This window comes from Jaculus jaculus, chromosome 10 (assembly GCF_020740685.1).
Source record: "Jaculus jaculus isolate mJacJac1 chromosome 10, mJacJac1.mat.Y.cur, whole genome shotgun sequence".
Taxonomy (NCBI): Eukaryota; Metazoa; Chordata; class Mammalia; order Rodentia; family Dipodidae; genus Jaculus; species Jaculus jaculus.
In genome coordinates this window covers 2,772,620-2,793,401 of record NC_059111.1, presented here as the reverse complement: position 1 = coordinate 2,793,401, position 20,782 = coordinate 2,772,620, and the positions used below count along the sequence as shown (strand labels likewise).

Genomic DNA, 20,782 nt, shown 5'->3' with positions numbered 1-20,782 from the left:
CTACAGCGAGATCTTACCTTAAAAACCAACCAAACAAACAAAAAAGACTTATTAACAATCAGCAACTATTGGTTGGGGAGAAAAACTAATCCTTAACCACTCTTGAGGGGAATTATAAATTATGGACATTAGCAACTATAAAATTTCTGCATAAAACTAAAAGTAGATCTAGAATCAAATGAAGTTGAACAACTTTGGGGGTATTTATGCACCTGAAATGAACCCAATATGTTGAATGAACACCTGAACTTCCATGTTTCTTGCAAAAATGTTGATACTATCTAATAAATAGAAATGACCCAGGTGCCTATCCATTGATGAGTGGATATACAAAATGAGATGCAGATACATAATAGAATGCTACTTAGGAAAAGCCTAAAAAATAAAATCCAGTTATTGTATTGTCAGAAAAGTACATTGTATTGGAAGATACTATACTAAACCACATATAGGAAAAAAATAAACAAACAAACAGCATATATTCCATTGTGGAAGCTAATGTTGATCTGAAAGCAGAATCTAATTCCTAGATATTTGGAAGAAGGTTAGAGATGAGGCATAGATAGACATAGTTATGCAGGAGAGAGAAATTCTAGTGTTCTACAACCCAGTGGAGTAAGTATAACCCATATTAACCAATTACATTTGTCACAGGGGATTAAAAGAGAAGGGCTCAAAGGCACCCAAAGTACAGAGCCAGTAAGAATGTGCACAAGCCCCAGGGTTCAATCCTGAGAACCACCACAAAAAATGACACAGATGAAAATGTGACTTGTCCTAATTTGACTAGATTTTATAGTAAAATGCATTAGAACAGAATACTGTGTTCAGTAAGTATGCATACTTATTAGTGTTAATTTAATATAATTTAAAAGCAAAAGAGACTTCCATGTACTCTTTTATGGTAGATTACGGGTAATATAGAAAGATAAATTCAGGACTATCGTAACAACTCTGTCAGGAGAAGTAGATGAGTAGGTGAGAGAAAGAGTGCATTTGTCACCGTGGCCTGAGCTCAGGCCACTAGCATAGCGGACACAGCCTCACCCTGACTGGGAAGAATTGATCTGGGAGGTGGGAGCTCATTTAGCCGAAGTCAGAGAGCCCTAATGGACATATATGGTACAGACTTCAAGCCAACATTTGGGTAAATGAATCAGGAGTAATGGGGGTGTGTAGAGCAAAGGTTAAAAGTAGCATACAGAAGAATTAAAGGAAACAGAGCTGACTGAGTATGTATAGAGAATCAAACGAGTCCAAGAAGTAAAATTTATGTGACTCTATCCTGTTATCTCAGGCAAATCAGAGAGAATACAGGAGAAGATTAAAAAATAAGGATTGATGAGAAAAATAGAATATGACAGAAGATAGATATTCTAAAACTTTTTTGCAGGGAAAGGAGTAACAAAAAGTATAAGTGGTCCTAACTACTATAGAGTGAGATGAAAAACTAATCACCAGTGCTCCTAAACACTGTAAGGGGAGGGTGTCTTAACTGATCATTACAGGTCGCAAAGTGCTGGTGATGGTGAATCTCTGTAAACCAGTTTTGAGCATGTGGCTCCATACTCTTCTCTTTTGACCCAACAACCAATCAGGGTTCTCCAGATACATTTAAACTTCATCAGTAAAGCTCATCCCAACTCCGTACCTAATTCACAACCCCAAGTTAATAAGGAAACCCAGTCCAAGTCACTATGAAGACTACCTGATAGGGACCCTCCCTCTGAACTTTGCAGCTTTTGGCTTGGCTTTTTTTCCTAACAAAAATCTTTCTTAATTTGTCCTTCTGCCCATTTGGCACTTGTCAATTCTTTGCCAGTTTCAGGGTAATGAACTCAGAGCCATTGGCTTGAAAGACTGCATCACCCTCCAAACCATTAACAGTTTGTTAGATAATAGTCAACTAAACCAGTCAATTATGTGATCAAGCATAGTCCTATACCAACTTTGCCCAGGCTGAAAATAGAAGCTGCCACTGTAACTGTTTAAGTAGCAATTGGGTAAAGAGGGGTCAACTATGACTCTATTAGAATGAACAATTAGCAAAACACACAAATGAAAACTAAGATAGGTAAACTTCTTTTCTATTTAACACTCTTTGGTATTTTTAAAGCACCAAGTCAACTTACCAGAGAGCTTTAAGAGAAAAAACTAAATTTGAGCAAAATATACCAGTGTATACCAGTGTCTTACATGCCTACAAGTCATCCTTCAGCATACCCTAGGAAAATTTGTTTAGCTCATGCCTCGTGGCTGGGATGGAACAGCACTGGTCAGATGGAGGGCAACACGGAGCTGTGCCAAGGAACCAAGCAGTGCAGGGATGAGATGAGCTACCTTCATCCTGAAGAAGGCGACGCTGGTCAGCAGGTCAACTGTGGATTTCAGGTCTTGCAGCCGCTCACTGTTACTGGCAGGAAAGTTCTCCTAGTTAAATAAGAAATAAAAATAGGTAAAAGTGCCAACATTGAACTTCCAAGGGAACACAAGTGAAAAACCAGCTATTGTGCAAGAAAATGTGAAATAAACCGAACAGCCTTTAAAAATAGCTCTAAAGTGTTCTAAAATATTTTTATCATGGAACATTATGAAAAGTAGAAGGTTTTAAAATATTCCCTTGTTCATCTTAGGAAGCCCTCCTCTTTATTTATCCTCACAATTCAGTAATGAAAGTACAGAACAATACCATTATTGTCATGCAATGATGCTAATTGTTGCTCATAAAATAGCTGTATTATTAAAAGAAGGGAGGGTAGCACACATTTTAAGAAATTTTCATTATTTTCTAATGTTGAGTACATTTTTTAAAAACTGCTTTGAGAATGGTACATGTGGTACATTTCCTTAGAGTTACAAGGAAACTTCTAACAGTAGAAAATAAAATAGAATGTCATGGTCTCTCTTGAACAATTAGGAACTTCAAAAATTAATTTCTCTCTATTGAAGTTTAGTAAAAAAAATCACCTTAAAATACAAATTTTCAGAATTTTGGAAGAAAAGGTAATTTTAACATTGAGAAATTCTTCATATTAATTGCTTTCAAATTAGTTTTCTACAGAATTATCAGGAAATGGTTTGGGTCCTCAATGGTAGCAAATGATTTGTCCTTGAAGCCCTTTATGTCCTGAAATATCCTTTTTTAAATTTGTTTTTGTTCATTATTTATTTATTTATTTGAGAGTGACAGACACAGAGAAAAATGCAGAGAGAGAGAAAGCGAGAGAGAGAGAATGGGTACACCAGGGCCTCCAGCCACTGTAAACGAACTCCAGACGCATGCGCCCCCTTGTGCATCTGGCTAATGTGGGTCCTGGGGAGTCAAGCCTCAAACTGGGGTCCGTAGGCTTCACAGGCAAGCACTTAATGGCTAAGCCATCTCTCCAGCCCCTGAAATATCTTTTAAAATGGCTGACAGGCATGGCCACACTTAGCAGGGCTCCATTCCAATATGAAATGTGACCTTGATAAAACTTGGTTTGTGATTTGAAGAAATATGTAATTAGGTAGCTTTCATTAGGAGGCCCATTAAACCATATGACCCAGCTATAGCACTCCTAGGCATATATCCAAAGGACTCATCTCATTTCCTTAGAAATACGTGCTCAACCATGTTTATTGCTGCTCAGTTCATAATAGCTGGGAAATGGAACCATCCTAAATGTCCCTCAACTGATGAGTGGATAATGAAGACGTGGCACATTTATACAATGGAGTTCTACTCAGCGGTAAAGAAAAATGAAGTTATGAAATTTGCAGAAAAATGGATGGACCTGGAAAGGATTATACTAAGTGAGGTAACCCAGGCCCAGAAAGCCAAGCACCACATGTTCTCTCTCATATGTGGATACTAGCTACAGGTGATTGGGCCTCTGCGTGAGAATGAAAATACTTAGTAGCAGAGGCCAATAAGCTAAAAAGGAGACATAAAGGGAAGAGAAAGGAAGGGAGGAGGGTACTTAATAGGTTGATATTGTATATATGTAAGTACAATGATTGAGATGGGGAGGTAATATGATGGAGAATGGAATTTCAAAGGGGAAAGTGTGGGGAGTGGGGAGGGAGGGAATTACCATGGGATTTTTTTTTATAATCATGGAAAATGCTAATAAAAATTTAAAAAATTTAAAAAAAACTATAAAAGATGCATGTATGCAAATCAATAAATATCTGAATATCTTATTAAAGGGCATACTGCATAAAAGCAAATAAATTTTCAGTATAGTTGTTTTATAACTAAAGTTTTCATAAATATTATGTTACCAAAATTGTGCATGTGTATTTTTATATACATGCACACATGGTTGTCTTTGTGCATATGTATTTCATGTGGATGTGCACTGATAGAACTGTTAACTGTGAACTCTGGGCAGCTTTGAATGAGCACACTTAGTGACCTAGGAGGCAAGAACAAAGTGTAATTACACTTGGAATCTCAGATGATGGGCAAACGTCAAAAGGTATCTCAGTAACAAGGAGTGTATTTTCAGCATGAGGGCTAGCTCATATTTCTTACGTATTAGCTTAGGGTCTCTAACCCTGATGGTTACTAGAAGCTAGAGCTAACCATGTACAGGCAATGTTGCTATGAAGGTGTGGGTTCTGAACAACAAAGAGGACTATCTGAACTGCCTCCACAGTGACAGAACTCAAAACCACTATCCTTACTTTTCCATCACTAGGTGGCTAATCATCCATGATGACAAGAAATTGTCTGGAACAAACCGTGGTTTAACTTAAGGGAAATAATTTTGTACATACCCTGTACTTCGACAGGTCGATCCTTAAAGAGTTATGCAGCTGGTCCAATAGTTTTATGAATTTTTCCCTCTGTACCAAGAAAATACAAAATAGGAATGGAAATGAGTGGCCATTCTAGTACAATCCTCCCAATGATTCTATGTGAGCTAGTGTTCTCATGATATGGAAAGGATTAATGATGTAACGACTTGTTCAGGAACATAGAGGCACCACAAACTATAAAGGTTTAAGAGTAATGTAAACTCAGGTCTCTGACACCAATCCATGATCTCCTTTTTTAATTTTTATTTAGTTGCAAGGAAAAGAGTTTAAGAAAGAGAGAGAGAGAGAGAGAATGAATGGCTTAGGGCCTTCTGCAACTGCAAACTCCAGATGTATGTGCCACTTTGTGCATCTGTCTTTATGTGGGTACTGGGGAACTGAACACAGGCCATTAGGTTTTGCAAGCTTTAATGGCTGAGTCATCTCTCCAGGCCCCTCCATGCTCTTCTTATTAAGTCACAAAGACTGTAAAATGGATGAGAAAGGAACATTTGTTCTAGCAAAGTCTCTAGAGTGTTGTGTTCTGTACAAGCAGCTCAGACAAGTGAATTTTCACCATTCCTCTCTGTGACACTTCACTGAACGATAATACATCAGCAAGCGTAAGTCAACCCGCCCTTGTTCTATTTCTGCACACCACCCTAAGCCCCCGGAAAATAAAGCACAGATTTATTAAACTTCTACCTATGGAATTGGAAACAACTATTGCTTGTGTCCGAAAAAATTTCAAGACATTTTCCCTTTGGAAGCAAATATAGACGGAACAATGTGAACTATCAGTTATTTTCAAAACATTTTTATGATTTCCTAAAAATAATATACAAATCAAGTCCTTTAATTGCAGATGCAGAATCAGTCACTTCATGCACACTTTAAAAATATTTTATTTATTTATTTATCTAAGAGAGAGAGTGAGAGAGAGAAGACAGAGAGAGACAAAGAGAGACAGACAGGGCTTGGCTATGGGTGTGCCGGGACTTTCTGCCACTGAAGGAGAACTGCAGGCGCATGTGCTGCTTTGTCCTTCTGGCTTTACAAGCAAGTGCCTTTAATCACTGAGCTGTCTCTCCAGCCCCGTACAAGGTTTTCTGTTTTTTGATTTTGCACTCTAGTCCAGGCTGACCCGGAATTCACTATGTACTCTCAGGGTGGCCTCAAATTCATGGTGGACTTCCTACCGCTGCCTCCCGAGTGCTGAGATTAAAGGCGTGCGACACCACACCTGGCCCCCTGCAAGTTGTTGAATGGTAAGAATAAAAAGTCTTGCTGGTAAGTACAAGGTTGAAATCATGTGAACTTACTACAAACAAGGAGAAATATCAAAGCCACGTGGACAGACTCCATAAGTAGACAACCTACTTCTAGGGCTTGAATCTTATTGTCAAAACATAAAATGATGAGTAAACTCAGGATCAATGGGGAGGAAAAGTTTCTGTCTACAGTATTCTGTAAATTACAAATCACGTTTTGCAAGGTATTGGAAAACATGAAATCGATTCCCAGTTTGGGAAATAGATGTACGGGGTGTATTACTCTTTCCTTGAAATTATTGATCTTAATGAAATCAGTGTATATTAACAGAAGCTGATGAATTGTTCCCAAATTGAAACTTCAATATTTTTGTTAAAGGGCTGTTTTCAGAGCCTCACATCACTAAGCAAAGTGTGATCATTTCAGCTCCCGTGGAATAAAGATGCATAATCATCAGTTCTGCGTTCCTGAAGCTTCTAGAAAATTGTTAAGCAGGTTAAAAGCACCTTGTCCTACCAAGCTACTGAGACATGGATGAGCTGACCACCTTCGAGTTTTCTTTGCCTCTCTCTATCACATGTTCCTGGGGAGGAGACATCTGTGACTCTATCACACATTCCCAGGGAGGAGACATCTGTGATTCTCTGAGACTTCCATTCATGCACATCTGTGGCTCCCCATCCACATGGAAATAAAAGAGCCCCTACAATAATCAGTTCAGGGCTACTGTAAAGTTAATCATTCAGATACTGCAAGAGTCACTCTGATGCCTGCCATGTCTCTAGACACTTTAGCTGACCTCTGTGATTGGCACAGGTCACCAGGACAGCTGACGTGACTGAGCAACCATGGCCCTAATTACTGAACCTGTTCCCCCAGTGGAGCCAACTGCGCTGGCCAGCTGCCCACTATCCCTGCTTATACTTCTTGTTGCTATAGTCTCTATGTGTCAAATATGCCCATAGCGATATGCTCACTTACCTCACCAGACCTATTTTCCCCTAGGGACAGCCAGGTAACACAGTTTCACATATACGGTTTGTTAAAAGGAAAGGACTCACTTATTATCTTCTCGGTAAATTGCTAATTTAAGTAGACCCTCAAGAAGAATGCTTGGCAGACACTGCTCATGTTACTGTGGTTTGCTATGTAATTCTTTGCTCAATATAGCTTTCAGTCTGTTTTCTTTCACCCTCTGTGATTCGCCCCTTGATGAGAAAGGCACCAGAAAGTGAAATGCTGGGAAGTTAAAGAGCTAAACAACCGGTAAGAACGACAAAGTTAAGGAGTGGGTAAAGTGCTCATAGTTCAAACTGAGGCCAAGTTTAATCCACAGTCCCATGTAATTAGCCAGAAGCAATGGTGGGCATCCGTAATCCCAGCAAGCTAACTCTGCTGCTGAGATGGGGGGAAAAGACAGCAGAGGGCTGGAGAGATGGCTTAGTGGTTAAGCGCTTGCCTATGAAGCCTAAGGACCCCGGTTCGAGGCTCGGTTCCCCAGGTCCCACGTTAGCCAGATGCACAAGGGGGCGCACGCGTCTGGAGTTCGTTTGCAGAGGCTGGAAGCCCTGGCGCGCCCATTCTCTCTCTCTCCCTCTATCTGTCTTTCTCTCTGTGTCTGTCGCTCTCAAATAAATAAATAAAAATTAAAAAAAAAAAAAAGACAGCAGAATTTTCCGGAAACTTGTGGTGAGTGTAACAAAGAACAGCAGACTGAGAAATTCTGCCTCAGGTCAACAGGTGAGGATCGACCTGAGACTGTCCTCTGATCTCTGCACATGCACTGTGGCATGTGTGCACCTGAATTCACATGTACACAAACATGAATATACACACAGGCACTATAGAATGGTCACACACAGCAAAGCCAGTACCTATAAGGAAATTCCATCCTTTATAGCCACTGATACTGTGTGTGTTTGTGTGTGTGTGTGTGTGTGTGTGTGTGTATGTGTGGTGTGGTGTGTGATAAGTGTGTGTGTGTGTGAGTTATATATGTATGGTGTGTGTGTGTGTACATGTGATATATGTGTGAGTGCAGAGGCCATAGGAGAACTTAGAGTGACCTCCTCTATTACTTAACTGCATATTTCCCTGAGATGGAGTCTCTTCCTCTTGAATTTCTTACATCTAGACTTAAGTTACATGGAAGAAAAACATCTCATGTAGTTAAGCTTATTTCTTTTCTAAAAAAATCTATTTCTTTTTAAAATTTTTTTAATTTTTTATTTATTTTTTGAGAGCAATAGACAGAGAAAGAGAGAGATAGAGAGAGAGAGAGGGAGAGAGAGGGAGATAGAGAATGGGTGTACCAAGGCCTTCAGCCACTGCAAACAAACTCCAGACATGTGAGCTCCCTTGTGCATCTGGCTTATGTGGGTCCTGGGGAAACAAATCTGGGTCCTTAGGCTTCACATACATGTGCCTTAACCACTAAGCCATCTCTCCAGCCCCAGTTAATCTTATTTCTTTTAGATTCTGTTTCATGCACTGATCTGAGGCAGATCTCATAGTGGTTCTCCACACCTAGGTCCTCAGGGTCCACATGGAACATTTATAGATGGGGAGGAGATGAGAAAAATGTGGGGAAGCAGCTATGCATGCTATCATGGAATTACAAACAATAGCATATGATATGATGTTAAAAGTGCTCTGCTGGTTGATTTCTCAGGGATTCTTTAAACATCAGGGGCAGCTTGAGGTATAATTTTATTTACTATATTTTCATTCAACTAGAGGGAATTTACCTTTGCAAAAGCAGAGGTCTACTGTCTACATAGTACAATCTGAGGAATGACAGAACACAGATTGATAGAAAAAGGTCCCCCGAGGGGCAGGCAACCATGTGGGAACTGCAGTGTTATTCAAGTATGTTTAGCAAGGAGGTAAGTCTATAACAACAATATTAATTGTGGGGGTTAGAATGTAATGCCCCCTTTAGACTCATGTGCTTGCATATTTGGTAGCCCGTTGGTGGCACTGTCCAGGAAGGTTGTATAACCTTTGGGAGGCAGAGTCTTGCTGGAAGAAGTGAGGCACTGGGGGTGGACACCGCAGGGTTATAATCCAGCACTGCTTGCTGCCATCCCTTTCCACTTCTCTGCTGATGTGACAATGTGACGTCATGTCAGCTTTCTGCTCTTGCCACGTTTTTCCCACCATGATGGGATCCTTCCTGTGGAACTGTAAGCCAAAATAAGCACTTTTCTTCTCTAACTTGCATCTGTTAGAATATTTTGTTTTAGAGATAAGACAGTAAGTATCTGATACACTAAGGATGATCAATTATCAAAAATTTAGGTTTTATTAGTCAATGAGAATAACAAGCTCAGTGGCCAGTATCTTGTGTGAAGCAGGCTGGAATGTAAATATTTTTGACTTTGGTGAATTGATCATAACTCTTAAAATCTGACATTGTGACAGCATAGATGCTATAGATGACATGAGAACAAATGGGCATGATTATTTTCCATTAAAACTAAATTTATGGACATGGGACTATGAATCTGGCTCATTTGGCTTTGGTGGCAAGCACCTTAGCCACTAAGCCATTTTCTCCAGCCCTATACTTAATTTTTTAAGAGAATCTAATGTTAATAATGTGAGAATTTCCTTTTTTTATTGATTTGAGATTAACATCGATATGAACAAAGATATCATGTAGTCATTAAATACCACTACATTTTCAATAGCAAACAGATGAACAGTGTTCACCAATTCAACTGTGTCTAGATTTCCCTCACAGGAAAATGTGAAAAGTACAGTGATGCCTCACTTTGCTCACTAGGGAGCCACAAGGCTCTTCTCAGCCTGACTAGCTTCAGATAGGATCCTTCCTGTCTCCGGGTCCAGCCCTCCCTTCTCTTGGAGCTTAGAAAACTTGCAATTGCATAGTCTTTCTCTGCCTCTTTGATATGTAAATCTTTCAAAAAATTCTCTTTCCAGTTTTATAATCCACAGATGTCTTCTTAAGTACAGTGGGAGCCATCACTTTGAAATGTAATCCTCTGGGAGGAGAGAGAACATTACTCTGTCCCAGCCTGCTAGGGAGGGTAGGAGCCTCACTCTGAAAGATGTCAACGATCAAACACACAAAGCCCATCACAGAAAACAAACTGCAAACTCAGAGCCTCACAATGTGCGGGACACCTCCCACTACTCTGTCCTCTCCCCTCATGTCCTCCATAACCTTCCATTTAAAGGCTCCCACTCCAAAACCCCTCCTACCCTGTGTTCCAGGACTGCTGAGCAGAGGCCCAAGGTCTCTCTCTTCAACTGAAGTAGCCTTGACGAAAATGTCACTATTTAACTTTCGCATAGGCCAATTTTGCTCTTAAATCACATATGAAAACAATGTTGTCAAGGTTTTCTGAACTTTGAGAAAAGTAGTGAAGCTGTGTGGCATTATGAATGGGTTGTGAATATAAAACAGACTTTTCTAGACTAGAATTTTTAAAGTGTGATCCACTCTGACAGATAGAAGACTGAATTCTCTTTCTTTTCATGCTATACAAATATTTCAGAATTTTTAGTATTTGAAGAAAGGATCAAAGACTCTACCATACCAAACTGGATGTACTTGCATCTAGACTAATCATTTGGTAAGTCATCAAGAAACAAACTCTTTGGGGCTGGAGAGATGGCTTAGTGGTTAAGCGCTTGGCTGTGAAGTCTAAGGATCCCAGTTCGAGGCTCAATTCCCCAGTACCCAGGTAAGCCAGATGCACAAGGTGGCACACACAGCTGGAGTTCATTTGCAGTGGCTGGAGACCCTGATACATCCATTTTCTCTTTCTCTTTCTCTCTCTCTGTTGTTCTCAAATAAATAAATAAAAATAAACAAGGTATTTTTAAAAAACAGTTTTTTTTTTTTAAAGAAGCAAACTCCTCTAAAATGCTCTGCACATGCATTTCAGCCTTTGCCCCATAGTTCATTTTGTTAGCCTTTGGCCAGACGCTGTGTCATGGTGTTGAGCCAAGGTTAGCCTTTCAGCTCTCTTGTCAGTCTCCATCATGTCTCCTGGTTCTCAACACTGAGGGTAGCCCACTCACTCCTCCTTGCCTTCATGTCCTTCGTGGAGCTCTGGGACCAGACGTGAAAATACGCCTTTCTTTCCTCCCTCTTTGCCGTCAGGTCTCTGTAAAGATGTCCTTGTCTCCTTATCTGATGCGTGTGCACTGGCTATGGGGGATAGACTTGAGATGGAACTGCTACCTATTGTGTGGCTTATTTCTGCAGAGAGAAGTTAGAGGAGCTTTATTCTTAGTCTTTGTCACTAGTTTTGTGACATCGCCATGCAGGCATTCTCCTGGCTCCCTACATCCCTGGTTGCATGAAAGCTTATTGGTTCACTTGCAAATCAATGTATTGAAAATTGTGAAGAAAGCTTACGACAGTCTCTGAGATAGATAATACTGCAGACAGCTCATGTTCTGGTACATCTCTTTCTACATAAAGTTTCCAAGTGGACTTAAATACTGTGACAAAATCCTGTGTCATATGCATTCCATCTCCCCTATGAGAAATCCTGTGTCAGGGCTGAGGAGATAGGTCAGTGGTTAAAGGTGCTTACTTGCAAGGCCTGCCAGCCTGAGTTCAATTCCCCAGTATGCATGTAAAGCCAGATGCACCAAGTGGTGCATGTGTCTGGAGTTCATTTGCAGTGGCTAGAGGCCCTGGTGCACCTATACTCTCTGTCTCCATACATATAAGTAAAAATATTTGAAGGAAAAGAAAGCATATCTCATAATCCCCTCCACATTAAGAGTAAAGTCCAACCAATTTAGCGCATATCAAAGACCCCCAATAATCTATGTCAATCTAATAGCCCAGCTCTCTGCCTAAGCTCCATTTTTATTCTACATACACCTTTTACAAGTTCTTTTCCACTTTGAGTTTTCCTTGTGTTTACTCAAACATCTTGCTCAGCCTATGGTTGTGCTTCTGGTACATTGTGGACTTTGAATGTGCATCATTCTTCTGTTAAGCGTCCATGCACCACTGAAGACAGCCCATCATTTCTCAATCTTTCATCTCAAAGTATGTATAAGTATCTCATAAGCTTCCTTGAGATTTACTATATCTGGGGAGTGATTGATGCCTATTGAGACACGTTTATATGGTTTTTAGACTATAAGTCTCAGAGATAAAAGTTAGTATTTATCTCTTTCTTTCCATTATATACCATACTTACTTATATAAATTATTATATAAAAGTGAATTTTGAAAACAGTGGGCAAAAGAAAGAGCACATATGATATTTACAGGGCAGGATGTAGCTTAGTGGTTGAGCACTTGCCTAGCATGCATCAGACTCTAGGTTAGGAAAGCTGTTTCTACTGCTGGATTTTTTTGTTTGTTTGTTTTAGAGATTTAACATGCCTGAACAAAGACCTGTGAGGAGGTTAAAGAAGTGACCATCTAATTGTCACCAGATTCTAGATGACAGTGTCAGCTTCACTTGTCAGGTAAATAAACACCATAGGCACCAGAGTGGTGGGCATCACAATGGTTTGCCCCTCCCCAGACCTTCAGGTGTTTTGCATACTTGGTCTCCACCTGGTGAAAATGTGGGAAGTGGAGCCTTGCTGGAGGACGCGTGTTGAGGGCAGGCTTATGGGGAACACAGCCCAGTTCCCCTTTGCCACTAGTAGCTCAGCTCACTCTGGCTGTCACCTTCCAGCTATTGTGATGAGAAAACTCCCACCCACAGCTTGACTCTCTCTTGCTTCTTCCTGCTCCTGCTGTAGCCAGATGTGACGGCCAGCCCCACAGTGCCATGCTTCTCCCCACCACAGGAGAGCTTCTTCTCTAAATGTTAGCTGAAATGAAATATTTTCTCCCCTATGCTGCTTTTGGCCAGGAGTTTTGTCCCAGTAACAAGAAAGTAACTGCAAAAGCCATACTATACTCAATATATTTGGCATACAAAATGGTATTATTTTCAATAGTTAGAGAAAATTTAAGTTCACATGCAAAATCACCAATTTATCAAGTTGAAGTCTGAAGAAATCTTTCTATTTTTTTAAATATTTATTTTTATATTTTATCTATTTGAGAGAAAGAGAAAGAAAAAGCCAGAGAGAGAGAGGGAGGGAGAGAGAGAGACACAGGAAGGGAGGGAGAGAGTAGGCACACCAGAATCTCTAACCATTGCAAACGAACTCCAGACACATGTGCCACCTTGTGCATCTGCTTTACATGGGCCATGGGCAATGGGGAATCAAACTTGGGTCCTTAGGCTTCGCAGGCAAGCACCTTAACCACTAAGCCATCTCTCCAGCCCTCATATTTTTTGAGGGGGGTCTATCCTACATGAAATTATTTGGTCTACAAAACAAAATCTTTTTTAAGCATGCTGCTACTAAAACTTGAAATGTCTGAAATCAATCTCTTTTCTCCTCTCTGGGTCAGCATGGAGAAAGCGAATGTGGTATCTAATTTTCCTCTGGGCGCCTTTTATGGTGTGTATTAATCATCCCACCACCTCTTTCAGTGGGGGAAAAGCTCAGTGTTCCATGAGGCTGGCTTGTTCCCCACAATGTACCCAGGCAGACTATGAAAGGTGAAACAATTCATAGTGCAGCGTGTTGTATGTGATGGGTGAGGACCCGTGACAATGAGCTCTGTACCCAGATGAGGCTTTTATTACAAAGCCAGTCCCTGATCTGGACCGGGCCATGACAGCACTTTGTACTGGCCTGGGAATACTATATGGTCCAGGTTCTACAAGAGTCCATCTAATAAAAGTAGATGGTGGTATATTGCTTAAAATAGAGGTTAAGCAGCAGAGACAAAATGCTCATATTTTATGTAATTCCAGCACTCTCATCTTTCACACACCAGATTATCATTTTATTTGCATTTGTGCATGTATGTGTATGGGCATAAGTGCGTGTGCACACATGTGGCAGCCAGAGGTTGGTGTTGGGTGTCTTTGTCAGTTTCTCTCCCTTTACTGAGACAGTCACTCCCTGAACCCAGACCTCGCTGATTCAGTTGGTCTAGCTAGCCAGCTTGCTGCATATATCCAGTCTTCACATCCCACAGTGCAATGGGATTATGGGTAGGGAGGTACCTGGAATTTATGTGGGTGCTAAGATCCTGAACTCAGGCCCTCATGACTACATGACAAGTGCTTTACCAACTAATTCATTTCTTCAGCTTCCTTCCCACTGTCATTTTTAAAAACCTCTCTTGGGGCTGGAGAGATGGCTTAGTGGTTAAGCGCTTGCCTGTGAAGCCTAAGGACCCCGGTTCGAGGCTCGGTTCCCCAGGTCCCACGTTAGCCAGACGCACAAGGGGGCGCACGTGTCTGGAGTTCGTTTGCAGAGGCGGGAAGCCCTGGCGCGCCCATTCTCTCTCTCTCCCTCTATCTGTCTTTCTCTGTGTGTCTGTCGCTCTCAAATAAATAAATAAAAATAAGTTAAAAAAACCCCTCTCTTGTTTGAGGTTTAGTCTTAAATTTCAGAAACATGTTAGATAGAACAAGACTCATTTCTCTTCCCTGGGCTAAGAAATGAAGGTTTAGATGACAGACCGACTCTTGCTAAACTGTACAGTCCCACAAGATGCTCTGGGTTATCAATAGTTCTTTTGAGTTTTCATTGAATAATGGTTACTTCTTGCTATAAAGAAGACACAGAACATTCATAATGAACTGTGGGTTAGAGAGATCTACTAGATCCCCTAAAACAAAGATAGGCTTCTGTCAGCACTTGATTACCCACCTGAGGTTAATGGTAAGAACCTACTGCTGAAGACACCATATGCTATTGGACCATGGAGAGACCTGGTGGAATCCAGAGGAGAGCCAGTCCCCAGACATTTAACCCATCTAGTGCTGGAAGGTGCTACATGAGCTACTGGGAAAAAGTGGCCAGCATCTGTTCAAGCAACTCAAAGTCTAAGGGACTCAGAAGCAAACAACCTAATATGATGCTCACACAAGTGCAATAGTGGCACATAGCCATGGTGGGTAACCAACTGCTCTTGGATTGGCTAAGGGATCCACGCAATGGAAAGGAAACCTTATCTGGAACTGAGAAACAAGTCAGAATCATATCCAGATAATGATTCTGCTTTCCATTTTCAAACTCCCACTAACCTTGGCCTATAAGAGGGTCTACACCCTTTTAATTCTCTCTAAAATAATAATGGTTATCCCATTTAACCAGTGCTGACTTCATTTTCCATTAGAGAATCTGCTTCTTTTTCAGATGGGACCTGGACCTGAGGACATAAACGACCTAGCACACTTCATCTCGGCCCCAGCTGAAACTACAGAGGAATTGGGGAAATGAGCAAGAGTGCTGCTTTCTCAGTGAATCTGATATCAGCACAAAGGTGATGGAGACAGACATTGAGGACACTCAACACCTACCAAACCAGAGACCCAGAGGCTCCTAGGTGCCCAACACTGAATTCGACTTAAAATGCTCCCAGAATGACTCAGAATGTTGTGGTAGAGGAGGCAGAAAAAGTGTTAGAGCCACAAGTTGGGACATTCTGCAGAGAGACATTGCCTCCCTCCCTCCCATAATGTACAACCTACAATCCCCATGGGGTTGACCTTCATCCCCAACAAGGAAAACCTCTTCGGATAAGGGGCAGGGAGGAGGGGAAGGATGGTACCAACATGTGTTGTTCACATACTAAATATGTTCATATCTAATTAAAAAAATTAAAGAAAATGTAAAAATAAAGTTAAATTAAAATTGCAAAAACAAAACAAAACAAACAACAAAAAAGACATGTATATGGATTCTCTCCCTTGGGTGGGAAGAAAAGAACAAGAGGACACACAACAGCATGTTGTCTAACTGGGCTTTCATCCCTTTACCTGTCACACCTCTGGTATTTCTATGACATAACATGCCCCAAACACCATGTCTGCAACTACTCAGTAAGAAAAGTCCTCCAGTGACCCACACTGGAAGGCAGGGCTGCAGTAAATATGCAGCAACAATTTCCTTATAATGCATCCTAGTCTCCTCCATGAAAAAAGGAGAAAATAAAAAGACTTATCTCATAGGGTTACCGAACAGTCACACAGCCTGCCCAATGCCCTGGCCAGACACAGGAACCTGTGTCCCTCCCCTTTCCTCCCCAGCTGTCTCCAAGCATATCATATCATGGCTGTTGGTGCTGCTGGCTCTAGGCCCACAAAGCCAGAATCTATCCTTTTTAATTTTTTTTTCTCTCCATCTCCACTAATTCTGTCTCAGTTTTGACTCTTAGCACTGTCCTGGGATTACTCTTAATTTGCATCTCATTTCCATTCTTACCAATTTCAGTTTTATTTCACTTGCACAGAATGAATTTCAGTGATAGGTGTGACAGATAAATGCTGGAGACTGTAAAACCATATGGTTTTTATCTCGAAATCTTTGAATGCTTCAGGCGGACAGCTTTAATTAGCTACAGTTAATTCTCCTGGGGCCTTTTATATACTGACTACTTTTCCTCATTCATCAGACAGCAGGGACCCATCAGGGTGCCAGAGAAAGCAGCCATGCTAACACTGGAAACTTGACTGAAAAATGGTGAACACCAAATCTATAATCTTGCACAATTTCTTACAGAATCTCCTTATATTTTTACAAAATGCAGGCTTTCTTCTGTTAAAAACATAAAGTCATTCCAGGTATGAAGTTGGAACCAATGAATATTTCTGTTGACTGTCAAAGTAATTTCATACAAACCATTTCAATGAACTTGGAATCCTAGTACATTACACTAAGTGAGATTCCTGAAGACATTCCTTCTGTAATAAGCTTCAAGAATAGCACAGATTAGCCCCTTGAACATTCCTTTAATCCCAGCACTTGGGAGATGGAGGGAGGAGGATCGTCAGGAGTTCCAGGCCACCCTGAGACTACATAGTGAATTCCAAGTCAGCCTGGGCTAGAGTGAAATCCTATGTCGAAAAACCAAAAAAAAAAAAAAAAAAAAAAGAGAGAGAGAGAAGAAAACATAAAATTAAATTTAGACTTACTCCGAAGTTTGTGGCAGCAAATCGATCAGAAGCCGAAACCTGTACATTTGTAGAAACCGTTGTGTGAGCATAAAAGGCGTTTATATTTGCCAGCAAGGTGCTCATAACAGCAGGGACACCAGGGCACATGTACTTAGAAGACAAACAAGAAAAGTGCCTGCAGAGTAAAGAACACAAAAACACCTTTAAGCTGAGCTAATTAATTCACATAACAGGCACCTTCTAGTGTCAGCAGTGCAGTCATTTCTCCACCACCCCTACACCTACAACTGCTCTGACTCTCATTGGAACAGAAAACCTTGCCAACCTTTTGCAACTTTCCCATTTCCAATGGGAAATGGCTTAATGAGAGGGCGGCTCTTCAGGAGGTTGTGGGCAGCTTCTGTCAATGGTCATAGTGCATGTGTGTCCCCCTGGTAGAATCAGGTGGTGTTGGGGCGGTGGTCTTGGAGTCTACCTTTCTTCCCACTTGCCTTCACCATGCCCATGGTCCATCCCAAATGCTCTTTGGCATTTGCAGTTTTCTCTGATTGCCTTCTTTTTGTGGCAGGAGTCCTTCCTTTCATTCACACTGACTCAACTAGTCAGCTTCATGTTTGACATGGGTGGAGAGTGCAGAAAGGAATGGAATGACTTCCCCATGCAATCCTGTTTTCTAAGCACTTTGTGGTAGACTGGATTTAATTAGACAAGCAAATGAATAGCCAGGACTGAATGAATGATGTCAGTCTATTGCTTAAAGACTTTCTCTTCAAACCTGAAAGAAGAGGATTATTAATAATCTCAAAAATATAAAGCATTTGGTTCTTTTTTTTTTCTCCCATGGGCATCTGTTTCATGTGAGTAATAACAAAAGATTGGAAAATTGAAAGTGCAATTTTTGATGAAAATAGAAGATAAAATACTTATAGAAGAAAGAAGTGCCTGGAATATACTCTCATCTTATTTTACTCCTATGTTTTAGTAATTTATCCTCCACCTAGGCAGCTTTTCTCTGTATTTTGTACTAATGAACACCAAAACGGAAGGCATCTGCATCATTGGCCACCCCAAGTGGCACCGTCTGAGTAAGTGGATGTCAGTCCTGAAACTGTCTTTTCTTAGATCTCAGCCTGGTTAGCTTTCTCCCTCTCTGTTCATGACACCAGCTAAAACAGGAAGGCTGGGTACTTAAACCTGGATCTTTGAGAATCAGAAATAACAATTTATGCCATGGAAGCTACATGATTTGAATAGATTATTGGTATTTTCTTCTTTAGGATAAATTAGTTATTTTTGATTCTTAACATTTATTGACCTTATTATAATTGTTATCCATTAAGAGAACCACAGATGTGTGGTTGTGTGTATGTGAGCGCATATGTGAGTGGGTACATCTATACATACATGTTGGTGCGTATGTGTGGAGGTCAGAGATTGAGGTCAAATATCTTGAACATATTGCATCCTATGACTAACATCAATGCAGCCCTCCCCCACAAAGAACCCCAGATAATTATCATTCTACTCTCCACTTTTTTGAGCTCAAGGTTTTTAGATGTTACATGTAAATGAAACCTTGCCATATGTGTCTTCTTATGCTTGGCTTACTTCATACAACTCAGTCCTCTCTGTTAACCATGATGTCATGTAGGACATGATTCTTTTCTCCCCACCCATAGGCTCATGTGATTTGAGCGCCAGCTGTGCCAACTTGGGAAAGTTAGTTGAGACATGGATAGGTGGAGCCTTGATGGCAGATGTGTGTCACTGGGGATTGACTTTGAGGTTATTTATTTATTTGAAAGACAGCAAGAGAGAGAAAGAGGGGGGGTAGACAGGAAAGACACCAGGGTCTTCAGCCACTGAAAACAAGCTCCAGACACATGTGCCCCTTGTGTGCATATGTGACATTGCATGCTTGTATCACTGTGTGTTTGACTTACAAAGGACCTGGAGATTTGAACATGAGTTCTTAGGCAAGTGCCCTAACTGCTAAGCCATCTCTCCAGCCCAACTTTGAGGTTTTTAGTCCAGCTCACTGGGTGTTTAAAGTTAGTTCACTCTGACAACTTCCTTCCTGCTGATGTGGAGAAGTGACTTAGGCCTCCTGCTCAGGTCTGGCATGCACTTCTCACCACGATGAAACTTCCCCTCAAAGCTGTAACCTTACGTAAACCTTGCCCTTCCATGCGCAGCTTCAGGTTGGGTGTTTTGTCCCCACAACAAGCGGGTAATTGATTATTGTGAATGACATCACAATGAACACAGGAAAGTATTTCATCTTTAGTCATATGAGGAGGTTGCATGGTGACATCTGGCCAATTTTCATGAAAGGTAGATATCTCTCAGCACATCCCTTCTTTTGGAATACCCTCTATCCCTTCAGTGTTGTATGTGGTGTCTGTACCTGTCTCTTCTGGAGTACGTCTTGTTTGTTATTTGTCCTTCTATCTGGGTTGTATATAAATATTTTATTTTTATTTATTTAGTTGAGAGATGGAAATAAATAAAGAGGGACAGACACACACACACACACACACACACACACACACACAGAGAGAGAGAGAGAGAGAGAGAGAGAGAGAGAGAGAGAGAGAGAGAGAGAGAGAGAGAGAGAAAGAACGGGCATGCCAGGGCCTCCAGCCACTGCAAATGAACACCAGACATATGTGCCTCTTGTGTATCTGGCTTACGTGGGTACTGGGGAATCAAACCGGGGTCCTTTGGTTTTGCAGGCAAATGCATTAACTGCTTAGCCACCCCTCCAGCTCCTGGGTTGTATTTATACAGTTGTTTCCTATGCATGGCTTTGACTAATACGCTTTCCTAAGTGGAAACAAAGCAGTGGGAGGCAAAGGCTTGAACAGAATTGAAGGATGTGAGCTCCATACTCTGCCATCCAGGTACTTTGTGGCATGTGGTTGTGGGATACACCAGGTGAAGCTATAGTGATAAGAGTGTGGAAGGTAAATAGTTGGTACATACCATTGCAAGCCACACTGAGAATATTGGCTTGAATAACCAGAAAAAGCACTGATGGAAATGTTCATACCCTGATTAAAACTGGAAAAGGTAATTTCTGGGCTATGGTGGGAATTAGTTATAAAGTCCTGAACCACCATCTAAGACTCCACTGAAGGCTCAAAGAAACCTAGGAAGGAAGTCAAACCACACGAGCCTTGGAAAGAGGGAGTGCCAGCTAGTAATTTCTGGTACCTCAGAGCAACTTTCTGTAACTTGACAGCAGGTAGCTAGATAGAGAGATACCTGGTGACTGATTGCTGTGTAAATCCTAAAATGTTACCTGACCAGCAAGAAACGGGGATATTTCTAATAACCCTGCACTGTATGCCTCTGCAGCTGTGAGATGGCCCAGGCTACTCCCTAGCAAGGATATCAATCAGTCCCTGCTCCAAGGTAACAGCCTCCTGAAGCTGTAAAGCTGTCTCCATTTCCCACACCTTCCCACTCTACGTCCATTAGAGAGTGCACAAGTCCCTAGTGTGCAATGCAGTTTGTGGGACAGGTAATGGGCACTGGGATGTGAAGCTCACTGAAGCAGGCGGGAGGTTCTAAGAACAGTACCTTCAGGGGTTGAACAGAATATTCTCTGTGCTGACACTAGCAGAACAGAATTCACAGGCTGTTTATACCATAAATGGACACCCTGTCTAAAGGAGAGTTGCCTCCGCATGAGGGCATGGTAAAAAACTTTGAGAGGTCCGTCTTGCAGTTTAGTCTGCAGGTGG

General features: G+C 41.2%; 1 protein-coding gene across 2 annotated transcripts in view; it reads right to left on the bottom strand.

The window, feature by feature from the left end:
• The window catches only part of Unc13c (unc-13 homolog C), a 583,772-nt gene that overhangs the window by 202,108 nt on the left and 360,882 nt on the right, over positions 1-20,782 (bottom strand). For both annotated transcript variants that reach the window (XM_045160688.1, XM_045160689.1), the window contains 3 exons: positions 17,052-17,208; positions 4,762-4,830; positions 2,341-2,430 (listed from right to left, as the gene is read on the bottom strand). In XM_045160688.1, coding sequence (XP_045016623.1) covers positions 2,341-2,430; positions 4,762-4,830; positions 17,052-17,208 — 316 coding nt within the window. The remainder of the gene's footprint in view (positions 1-2,340; positions 2,431-4,761; positions 4,831-17,051; positions 17,209-20,782) is intronic.